Raw genomic sequence first — 12,894 nt, 5'->3', positions numbered from 1 at the left:
AGTACAAGGACCAAATCGAATTGGAACCCAGCTAATGACACAAATAAAAAATATCTTGTACATTTTAGTAATCATAAAGAAATGATATCTTGGACATATGTTAGAATAGTTTATTAGCCTATGTTAAATTGTTAATTACATATCTAACATGAGCCCATTAGTTATACCAAAAGCCAACATAACGTCTATCTAGCCCAAGTATCTTATGTCTAATCTAACTCTAAATATTTAATCAGCATGTCTTACGTTTCATACCACCCCCAAAATTTTCTTATCTATCCTAATAATTCTACATAGTCGGAACTTGTATTGTTGTATAATGGGATTAGACCTACTAGTGTTCTTAAATATATTGAAACTTTTGAACAAATTTGTCTGGGTTTTTTGTTTCTTCAGTTAGATAATACTAAGATTAACAGAGTTTAGAAATAAACGTATATATAAAGCAAAACTTCAACCTTAAGATCCATAACACAGTGTTAATCATAAAGTCAATGGTTGTGACTTGTGAGTGTCATAACAAACAAGCACATTTACTCAACCTTATCACCTAAAAAGTTATAACTTATAGACCAAGAACTCTGAGAACAAACGCTATGTCTTTATACTCCCCAACAAAAACAGAATAAAAATATAAAGATTTATCTTGTCATTTTTGCAAGTCACAAGGGCTTCAAGAATTCATCCATTGGATTGACGTGTTGAATTCCAAAGGGTACTTTGAGAGCATGAGATTCTAGGAAATGAGTGGAGTGAATGCGAGGATCAACAGGCTGGTGGCTAACCTGCCAGTAATCAGGTGAAGGAAGTGGCAAACTGTGGAGAGCCGAATGCATCCCATGTTGAACCATGTCGGGACCATTTGTATGCATGGGAGGGTCAAGGCCACTGAAATCTGAATCACATGAATCCCATGAATTTTTTGACAGAAGAGAGAGAGCACGACGAAGATCAAGAGCTTCTGCATTGGAACCTGCATAAAAAAAGAGTCTTGCAGTGATTAATTTATCTTATTCAGTATCTAATCTGGTTGGCTATTGCCAATTATGGTGAGTAGCTAAATTTTCAAATATTTGTAGTACAGTAACAGTATATAAATACAATCATAAGTATATTGTAACAGTGTACTTTATAAAACTGCAATTGATAGTGTACTTTATTACACTACTATCAATAGAGTAAGCAAGAATTTTAACCTTGATCAAATACGCCGGCTGCAGTGCCCTTGGATGGCACAATCCTATTGAAAGAAAGAGCAGGAATGCTGGTGGCATTTGAAAATTGAATATATCCAGGTTCAGCTTTCACTGTTGGTGCCAACTGTTTGGAGCTAACTGTGCTTTCCCAAATAGCACTCACAGCAGGTTTAGTTGTTACTTGAGGAGTATTGTACGCGAAACTCAATTGTTGTTGTCCATCTGCAAAAAGGAAAAGCCTGTGTGAGCATCATAAGTTGACGGGAGTCCATTATATTATGGATTTATAAGACGTTTATGTGGTAAACTTAGTATGCTTTGAGAATAAGGTGGCAAAAACTGGATCCAATTGTTAATAGGATATCGTTTGAGTACCATAATATGGCGAAGACAGACATCTTGAGTTAAACTGAATTGTTTCCCGCTGTGGCTTACGGCGGCGAGCATTGTGATCAGAAAGCCGCCGGCGACAGCTCCGCTTCTTCCCATCAAACTCGGTCAAACCATGAAATCTGTATAAATTGTCAAAAAGATAAGTTGTTACTTGCATATGATAAACAAAACTGACAGACAAGGCCGTGGAGGGCAGACCCATAAACATTTTTGTCGAAGTCTATAAATAGTTGATGCAATACATATATGAATTTATGATAGCAAACTATGTTAACAAACAATAGTAATCCAACCATAAAAATTCAGGAGTAGGCCCTTAAAATACACGTTGTTGGACATTCCATCCTTGCAACCCATTTGTCCTGATCTGATTTTATCAAACAAAATTTATTGGACCAACTTGAACTGTTATGAGTAACCCAGATCAACCCAATCCCAAGTAAATGCATTGAACTTTGCATCTCTACCCAAAAGGAACCAGCAAACACCAAGAAGTTTCAAGTCTATGCTAGCAGATTCTAACATGCAAGTGACAATTGCAAAAAAAACCTTACCGGCTACACTGTTGGCAGAACCGCCGGTCAAGACCAGCCACAACAACTTTTAAGGATTTTGAATGAGTTTCGCACACTCTATGTTTACGATGGTAATCTTTAGCGGATGAGAGATCAAGGTTGCATCCCTCAACCTGACATCGTGAAATATGAGTACCCTGGTGTGATAATTTAACTTTTTTCACCACCGATACATGAACATTAGGGGAAGAACATGTTTTAGTAGTGTTCTTAGCAAAACTGTTCTCAAAGTATGTTCTTTTACCAAGTTTTAACCCGATGGATTGATCAGAAGAGCAAACAGAAGCCTCCAATGATGGAGAACTTCCATTTAGCTCACAACCTGCAAACTCAGTGTTCTTGCTATACTCGTCATTGAAACTTCTAGATCCTTCGAAAGGAAAACTTGACACTTTGATGCTATCTTTGAATGAAGAGTCAGTTGAAGCCGATACCGAGCTCTTTGCTGACGAATTGTATTCAACAATACCCGACGCATTAAAAGATTCAGTAATGTCTTCCTTCTCATCTATTTCCCAATCTGATGATTGCAGTTTCTTGGGACCTGCTATGGCAACCCCTTTTGAACCATAAATATCAAGGTTCTCCCAGTCCCACTTTGTATTCCACTCCATATCTGGAAAATGGTTTCCTGAATAATAAGATATTGTAGTTAGTTAATTTCTATTCGAGAAGCCTACAGAATTTATATACTCTTTTTTTTTTATCTATCTTGTAAAGTAAACAAAATCTAACATCTTTTTACGTGGATGGAAAATATAAACTAGAAAGTGCCTAATTCCCCACAATATGAAGTTTTTTTTTTGAACATACAATATGAAGTTATGCAAAGATACCAAAAGATATTCAATTCATGAATTCAAGTGAAAGTGCAATCAACAGTCATGCACTCATGTCTAAGTAAACATTTTGAAATAAAAGCGAACAAAAACCGTACAAGCTTTATTTTCCTTTGACACAAGTGTCGTCTACCTCAGTACATAAGTCCTAAATGACAGATACGCATTTCTTAATAAGCGAATTATGATTTATGATGAACCTTGTATATTCAGCGATTGTTATTTGTTGGCACACTTCATTTACAAAAGAATTGAATGCATATAGTAGCAACCTAAGTAAGGCCAAATCCGGTGTTTGTTTTTTTAACTTCAATTTTCCTTCTCTTGTTATGCAATGCATACTCGGTAAAGAAAATAAGCTACAAAGTATAATGTTGGTCAACTTCAGGCAAAGTAGTTACATCGTCTTATGCATAACCGCAACATACTCTAGATTTTACCATAAATGATTAAATGCAAGATGCTAAAATAAACAAAAAAAAAAAAAAAAAAAAACAGGGCAATTTCCTGATATGGATAAAGTAAACAACATTACCTAAAATGATACAGATTTGTCTAATTATATTGCTATTTATATGCATTTCACCCAACAAATGAACATATACTTCCTAAAACAGAGTTCCACATATAGCAATTATTACACAAGCACATCAACTTAAACAATATATCCTTAACATTTTAATAGTGTAACAAATCAGTCAAAAGATAGTAATATGTAAGAAAGTAAAGGATAGATTTTATTTGACACCATTATGGTCAACAAAGACCGTTGACCGATGAAAATGCCACAGTATAATTTAGGGATCTAAAAATCCAGAAGAAAAAAAAAAAGGCTAATCAAAAATTAATCCTTTTTATATTTTAATCATATATTGTTATTACAGCTAGAACAAATGAAATCACAATACAAACATAATAACAATATCAATAACAATAAAAATCTGAAACAAACGACTTTAACGACTATTAAATGTTTTATTATTTACTATTACCAACAAAAGAAACTAGTTTTAATGGTCCCCCATCTCACATTTCATTAAAATTAACAACAGTAAATAAATACGAGTAACATAATAATAAAAAAGAAAGAAAAAAAAACAGTCACACAACATAAAATGACATGACAAAGTACATATCTAAAAAAGAAAGGAAAAACATAGAAATAAATCAGGTCTGTGTAGTTTTAAATAATGATGATGGAAAATGAAATATAAAAAGAAAAGGTTTTATTGGAAAAGAGGGAAGGTAGGTTGGTTACCGATGAGAGTAGTCTGCAACATTCTTCCAGCTGCAGCTGCTGCTGCTGGCATCAATCAAGGATAGCAAGCTAGGAAAAGTGTGGAAATTTTCACTTAAAACTTTACCAAATCAAGAAAAAGGAAAAAGGGGAGATAGAAAGATATTATTATAGACTGTCTCTTTCTGTGTGTGTGTGAGAGAGAGAGAGAGAGAGTGGGTGTGTGTATATGTATGTATGGATGTATTGATGTATGTGTAGCGTGTAGAATCCGCAGACAAAAGAAAAACTTTACTACTCGTATTATTTATGGTAAAAATAATTATAGCTGTAATGTAGCAGCAGACTAGCAGTAGTATCGTAAACCGTTATACCAAACCAATTGCAGACCCAAGAGCACCGTCAAACGGTCATACCCAAGTAACCCAATATATTATTAAATGGATAATGACAAATCAACTTAATTTATATACATAAAGATCAATATTAGATGATGACATTTGAAAAAATCAATGGATAAGATTATAAAAAATACTTAGTGAAATCCATATATTAAATTTTTAAATTTTTTGGTTAATTTTCAGGTACACTTTTAGGTCAATTTATCATTTTCTATATTTCAATACCTTTTTATATCGCCGTCAAATCATGTAAAACCTTTTTTTAATATATTTCTTCTTAATTCACATTCAATACACTTTTATTCAATCATCTAATAACGTCGTTAGACCCATTTATCCAATTTGTTTAACGCAAAAACCGCACTATCAATAATCACGCCTTAGTCTTCAAACGAAGATATTTACCTTTTTACCGAACAAAGGTATTCCATCTATTTTTCAAGTTACTAGAGATGGGTAAACAATGATAATCATAACAATGTCTAAATTCAACAACAGAAAAGATGCCTTACATAGGATTTGGGTCGGCACCACCCTATAATCGACGCTTTTAAAAGGATTGTTGATTTATATACTAATTTCTTTTTATAACATTATCCGACTATATAATTTACCTATATAGGTTGTTAAAATATATAGTAATATTGTACGCGTGCGATAAAACGGAAATCACTTTATTTGTTTGGTAACATAAGAAAATAGAAATAAAGAGGTGAAAGGGAGAATCATTTTCATTTTTATCATTCCTCCTAAAATGATGAAGAATCGTAAAAATGGAATCAAGTAATAATTTTTTTCTCATAAATTTAACTAGTAATTATTTATATCATGATATTATAATTAATTTTTGTTTATTTTTTTTTTTCATATTGATTTGTTTATTTTTTTTTCTATTATATTTATTTTCTAACTAGCTTATTACCCGCGTAATACGCGGGATATTTGTACATTGTTTTTACATTAAAAAACTTTTAAAATATGAAAACGATTAACATCTAAATAAATATTTACAATATTTTGAACCACAATAATAGTATCATGTTCTTTGTCATTAAAAAATGAAAAATGTTAACAAATAATGTTGTCACCCATAAAAACTAAAAGATATGCGTGGAAAATGTATATTCCAATAAGTGTGTAAAAAAGGGGTAAATGCTGATGTGCGAAATCTAGCTTTAAATTCATAAACACGATTTACCGAAAGACTGACTACTACACACTCACAGGCAGTGTACCTGATCGCATGCAGTATAGTTAAAACTGGTAAGCCGAGATCGTTCGCAAGGACTTAAATAAGCAATTGTAAACATTAAATGATTCAAATAAAATATGGGGGGTTTTGTGGCCGAATTGCCACGTTGCAATTAGTTAGTAGAAAAAGTCAGTAATCCCCCAGGATTAATCGAAAAAGAATTTTGGTTGTAATTTATTACTCAAGAGATTTAAAAGTCATCCGTCTTGACCTCGCTCAACAACATGCTTGGATTGCACATTAATGAAGTTCAAATTCAAATTAAGTTGATAAAGATAATCGTGACAAAACAAAGACACAAACTGGTACCACCAACGTTTGTAAAATCATTTAAATCACCTAATTAATCAATTCCGTTGTAAAAGCTGATACCACCAACGCTTAAAACAATTTCCCTAACCAACTAGTTTGTTCGACTATCGAATTAACAATTGTACCTATGTGAAGATAACGTGGTACCACCAACCGTTACACAACATGTTGACAAAATAACTCCTTTTATTAAATGACATTCACTATCATACCATGAACTAGTGATAACTGTTTATAGACAAACAATTAATAGAAAATCACACACATATTCAACTAGTACCACTAACGAAGAACACATATGCCACCAATATCAAAATAATAATTAACAAGGAATTAAATCATCAAGATCACGACACAATGATAATTAAAATCAACTCTGAATTATAAAATTGTGCAATCCTTACATTTTGTTTCACTTCATCAAGACGGATGAATAAGTATTTAGCTACTCATAATGAAAGAATGAAAACAATCGATAATTATTGAAAACATATTGTACCGATTGAAGAAATAAATCCAATGAAGAGCTAGAATCGTAAACGGAATGATGAGATGAATCCAAACGAGATTATGATCTTCAAAGATGTTTAGGTTGATGAAAAATCACCTTTAGAAACCCTAAAATCGGCTGAGTGGTAAAAATAAGTCAAAAGATTCGTCTAAAATTATATAAATCAAGTATATATATGATTCAGATGTTAACGGTCGTTAGGAAAAGTAATGGCCGTTACACGGGCCTGTTAAGTCTCTAACGCCCGTTAATTGCTTCAGCTTATAAACTTTGCAACTTCAGTCCTTCAGATGCTAATGCCCGTTAACTTAGCTAACGACCGTTCCAGTGACTACAGTATGGCAGCCATGACATCCCCTAACGCCCATGACATCCATAACGACCGTTAGTAGCTGACGATTGTTCTTCATTTGATCCTTTAACGGGAGCTAAGCATTGTAACGGGAGTTAAGCTCGTATAAGCATAATTTCTTCATTTTAGCATATACTTTCATCACATCTTGCATCCGGTTCCATCACAAACTTCACTTCATCCCTTTTTAAGTCGATTTTAGCCGTTGCACGTGCTATAACCTGAAATCACTTACACATACCATAAACGTACCAAATGTATATGAAAACGACTCTAAAAACACTTAAAAACAACCAACTAATCCGTGGGAAAAAGGGTATAAAATACGACATATCAAATGCCCAAAAACTCTTTAGTCCCATAGGGGAATTTTTTTCTCTCGAGCTAGCGACCATGCAACGTTTACCATTATGTTAGTTATGAGATACTAATTACATATCATTATTAACATTAAGTTATAACTACATAACTTTTACTTATTATTAGGGGTACCCAAAGATGTTATTTTAATTTATGCAATCACATAAAAAAAAGTCATGTAATATTTATATTAATTCATTTTAAGTGGAAGTTTTGTCGAATATTCGTATCAATTACACAACATTAAAAATATAAATATATGAAACTTTATATACATGAAATATAATATACTATATAAATTATTTTATTCATTTATAACTTATATACATTAAAGACTACAAATTATCATTATTGTACTAAAATAAATAAATATAAAAGACTTTATAAGACATATTTATTTATATAAACTGTGAGGACTAAAAGTGTTATTGACTAATTCTTTAGTCAATGATTATGTCATCAAACTGATCTAATTGTAAAGAATAAAAGATGAAATTCAATCAAAAAGTTCTTACTTTTTCAATTTAAAATTAAAGGTTTTATTTTAATATATATTAAACATTGTTACTGAACAACGTAAGATATTTTTTTCAAATACTTATTCCTTTTTTCATTAATTTTTTTATTCTTATATTTTTATTCCCTATAATTTTTTCCACCGTAGTGAGTTAGCAAAACTACGTATAACCATTCGTCATGAATTGCGTATATATTCGTTCCATGTATCCCGTGTTTCACTTTCTCAAATGAAGGTCACTGTAGGTGTCAGTTGTTGACAAATGTTTATCAAACATTTACAAAAGATAGAGTTTTTAAGTACATATTTTTTTTTAAAAAGTCAAATGAACATCACAACTAATGAGGAATAGTCAAATAAATAACCCGAATAATTAAATTAAGAGGTTATGGTTTGTGTGACTGTTAGATACTCAAGTTTGGGTGTAAAACACTTCACATCTTGTTTTTTAATTCATAAAAAACATAGGAGGCCAAACATTTATAGATATATTAAAAAATTATTATGTGAGGGATTTCACATCCAAATTTGGGTGTCTAACAACACATACTGTATTTTCTTTGAAATTAAATGTTTCTTTAAACATGTGTGGGTATTGATGGTTGATGACTTGATGCAAACCTGTAAAGAGTTCAATGACTATATATTTTTTGAATCATGTCATAAAAAAAAAAAAGGTTCAACCTCTAATAAGTTTTTAGAGTTTCAATTTGAGATAACACACATAGCTAAAGCTCGATTTTTGACAGACAAATTAAATGAACTACAAGAATATATGTTTGCAAGATACTAATATTCATGATTCGATCGTATATATGCAATAGAATTCTTAAATATTAATGAAAGTTAGTTATGTAAACCGCTGGCCAAAAGGAATATATATCCATAATTCAAAAGCAATTACATACGTTAATGGGAAAATGTCACAAATGGTCCCTATTGTTCTTCATATTATTAAGTTGCTTCATATCTTTTTTTTTCCGTTGCAAACAGTCCTTGGGTTTTTCATTCTCGTTGGCAGTAGACCCTAACACTAACTTCTGTTAATTTTTACCGTTAAATCCCTCACGTGCATATCACGTGAGGGCATTTTGGTCCTTTTCATAAATACAGGGACCATATGTGATAAAAAAAAATTAATTAACGATAAAAAAATTTTTTTAAAAATATACGTATACATATTTGTAACCTTTCTATATCTATATCTATATGTACATGTATATTACTTGTATGTACTTTTATATCCAAAATCACAAACTTAGTAATCATCACCATCACTTCTAATACAAAATTTATATACCTCTAATACAAAGACACAGACAAATCACTTCAGACATCCACTGTTCTTCCCCCTGATTTCTTCTTAATGCCGATGACACGTCGCTTTGGTGACTGTAACACCGCTGTCACCAACAACTTCCCGTTGACAATATTATCGGTCATCACGAACATCTCCATACTCACCCAACTGCTACCTTTTAAACGAAGCTACAAAACCCGGATGGGCGGATCCCAATCTCCGGTTAATCCCCATTCTACACAATTTCAGGTGAATCTATCTTGTCTCCGGCATTATCAACATCTCCTAAAGTCAACCCGGTCACTATCTCCCAAATTGAAAAACACGATGCTTATTGAGTGGGTTTAAGTAAATCTGTTGTAAAAGTATATATGGCAGATTGGGCTAAAAGGCTTATATTTGACAGATCCACATAATATTTGTGCATACTGTATCAAAAACTTGTATCCCAATATCATATTCTCATATGTTACTATCATACATTCAATAAAGGAGGCACATATATTAGTGGTTACGTGTGGAGTGCAACCACGGGGGATAAAGTTCCAGAAGACTTTTGTTCCTTTATGTTATTCGACAAAGCAGTAGCAATTTGACATCAACAAAATTTGTGTTCGAAATCTTTTAGTTTTGTTTGTCGTTAACTATTTTTATTATTATTGTTATTAGTAACATTATTTGCAAGACTTGTTAATTATATAGTTTTTGATTATATATCTTTGTTAATGATTGATTGATTGAGTGAGAATAACGAAACATGAAGAAGAAGAAGATTTATTAGAGAGAAGCATTAAGTAGATGAAGATAGGAAAGGGAGAAGCATGAAGAAGAAGAAAGCAGACTCATTATGTTGCGAAAGGACCAAAATGCCCTCACATGATATGCACGTGAGGGATTTAACGGTAAAAATTAACAGAAGTTAGTGCTAGGGGTTGCTGGCAACGAGAATGAAAAACTCATGGACTATTTGCAACGAAAAAAAAAGATAGGGGGCAACTTAATAATATGAAGAACCAGAGGGACCATTTGTGACATTTTCTCTACGTTAATTATAACATGTGTTTTGATGAGCGATAATTGATTTTAGTAAATCAGCATCAAAGCACATGTTCACATGAGTTCGTTTGTTTTCATACTCACTGACGACTACGTTATTTTTTAGTTGGATCGAGCTAATTCCGAAGCACTACTGTCACAAGCCTCAAAATAGCTTATCGATCTCGTTGACCTCAACTTGATGAGCTAGCAGTTACCATCAATCGATTACCACCACAAATTAAATAGGCTGGGCTAGCTTCCCCTTGAACTAATTGAAGATTGAGAATGTCGTGATTAAGAAGATCGATTTGATCACCTTAGCTTATAACTTTTCACACATGCATCTTATATTGTAATTAAAGTATTCGTAGTAAAGTACAATAGTAGTTAATTAATTATCTATGTATGAATTGAAGTCTATATTTTTTATTCATAAATAAGAAGATTTCTTCTAAATTAAGTGTTGTATGGTCCCCTCGCAAGATTTACTACTAGCTATACTGACATGTGATTTTGAAAATACAAAACAATCGATGAGAAAACACCTGGTGATGATTTTTTTATTTTTTCTTTTCTCACAAAAGTGATTGAATCTTGACATCCTTTTATTTATCTTTTACCTAGAGCTGAGAAGCCAATATTATTATTAATTTCAAAGGATTAATAAATGGAAAACAAAAAAATAATCTCAAAAGATTCGCACGCCAATATTATTTAATCAATAATTTGCAAACAGTTAACAGTTACCAAGTGATTATCAAATCAAATAAATAAATAAATAAATTGCCAATTAAGCAGTTGCCCTAAACTCATAACATTGAGCCGTTGACCCCATCCGTATCTTGATTCCAATTTTCATATCAACCGCTCACCTAGCCATGTAGTAGTGTAGTACAACGTTAAACAACCATCGATCGACCGTTAAAATTAGATAAGCTAGTCAGATAACAACCACCTGATGATCACAATATTTTTCGTAAGGTTGTTCTTGTGCATTAAACTAATTAACATAAGTTTAATTTTTAATTAATTAAGCTAGGTGGGTCCCGGGGGTCAGTTTCAAGTTTTGGGTTTTTCATCTCAAGGTAATTTTCATGAGCAGGGGGTCGGAGGTGTTAGGATTTATGAATATAAACATATAACAAACACGAATACACAGCAGATAGAAACGTATATATAATCATATTAATTAACAAAGAGAGAATCGAATATATATACCTTTTATCGTAAGCTTCCAATAAAGTAATAATTATAATATTACTATTAATTAGGGTTTAAAGTAAACCCCTTCTATGATCGCACACTTGACACCCCTATGATGTATGCTAGTACCCGATCACGAACTACAACCCTTTGTCTAATACCCCAATGGTCGAACCAAGCAAAACCCAAAACCCTTTCTCGTTGCTACCCTACGGCCGAACCAATAGAGAGAGAAAAACAAATCTAATTGTCTTGTGTAATTGTGTATATAACCCTTAAGCCTAGCCCTCTATTTATAGGCTTAACTAAAAAGGTTTTTAACTTGGTGACCAAGTTAGAGAAGAATTAGGAAACCTTCTCGAAATTTCGCCCCCTCCTTTTTAGTGTAATTAGAAAACTTCTTTATTTTCTAATTTACACTTTAGTCCTCTCTATTAATTAATAAACACATATTTTAACTCATTAATTATTGTTTATTAATTATTTCGTGATCATATTAATCAACTACACTTAGTATATTAATTAATAACATAGAGTTTATGTGTCATTTTGTGTGACCCCGTAGGCTTAAATAACTTCCAGACATGCGTTTATGTAACATGATCATATTCCAACAGGAGGTCTAGCAATTTGTTGACTAAAATTGTATCCAACACGTCTGAATCGAAACTAACTTTACAAAAAAAAAAAAAAGTTATATAATCTACCAATAAACTAAAAGAGGATTAAGGTTTTCTTCGATCGACACGTAACGAGTTATTTAATCGATACAAATATGTGGCAACCAACGTGGTAATTTGTTATCTAAATTTCAATTACAAGCACGAGACTACGTATATAATTACCTTGCTTAGTTTTTATTGATAAACTTTGAGGAGATTCGGTTAAGCTGTGCTAGCTTTAGCTTAAACTCGAATTTTGATGTTTTTCCAAAATATATATGCATGTGTTTGTATGTGCGAACGCATGCTTTGTCGGGCTGGTTGAATTAGTTAATTGAAGTTAATGATGTGGATTAACATTAAATAATTAATTTATGCAATTTGATCACGTTAAAGTGCCTATGTTTGTGAGGATTAAGTTAGATTTGGGACCACTTAAGCCCACATCGGACTTAATTACATGGTTCCAGTTAACAATAAGATGTTAATTAAGTAAACGTCCTAGTTGATAAAAGTGCCATAGTATTAAAAAAACATACTTCCAAGATCTTGTTTAGTACTATTATAAATATTTGTTAATGTGTTTCTTTGATATGAAATTTCGACTGCACGTGGGTCGTGGGATGAAAGATGCCAATTATCTTTCTGATCCTTTTCATTTGTTTTAGATATATAACAATCAATTAATTAGTTTATTACGAGTACAAATTTAGGTGACCTTGAAAGTTGAAACGGTTAGAGCCGTC

General features: G+C 32.1%; 1 protein-coding gene across 1 annotated transcript; it reads right to left on the bottom strand.

Moving 5' to 3' along the window:
- Positions 1-479: 479 nt before the first annotated feature.
- Positions 480-4,424, bottom strand: LOC122578119 (squamosa promoter-binding-like protein 12). The gene is made up of 5 exons (XM_043750006.1): positions 4,262-4,424; positions 2,144-2,795; positions 1,572-1,708; positions 1,197-1,418; positions 480-973 (listed from the first exon to the last, which is right to left on the bottom strand). The coding sequence occupies exons 1-5, from the start codon at positions 4,311-4,313 to the stop codon at positions 663-665; spliced, it is 1,374 nt and encodes a 457-aa protein (XP_043605941.1). The 5' UTR covers positions 4,314-4,424; the 3' UTR covers positions 480-662.
- Between the last annotated feature and the right edge of the window lie 8,470 nt (positions 4,425-12,894).

Source organism: Erigeron canadensis, chromosome 8, assembly GCF_010389155.1.
Source record: "Erigeron canadensis isolate Cc75 chromosome 8, C_canadensis_v1, whole genome shotgun sequence".
Taxonomy (NCBI): Eukaryota; Viridiplantae; Streptophyta; class Magnoliopsida; order Asterales; family Asteraceae; genus Erigeron; species Erigeron canadensis.
This window is presented reverse-complemented; position numbering and strand designations above follow the sequence as displayed.

Bases quoted from the DNA above. Each gene is read 5' to 3' on its own strand.
- LOC122578119 (XM_043750006.1), bottom strand. From the start codon at position 4,313: ATGCCAGCAGCAGCAGCTGCAGCTGGAAGAATGTTGCAGACTACTCTC. The intron at 2,796-4,261 runs GTAACCAACCTA...CTTATTATTCAG, and splicing joins GTTGCAGACTACTCTCATCG to GAAACCATTTTCCAGATATG. The intron at 974-1,196 runs GTTAAAATTCTT...TTTTTTATGCAG, and splicing joins AGCCGGCGTATTTGATCAAG to GTTCCAATGCAGAAGCTCTT.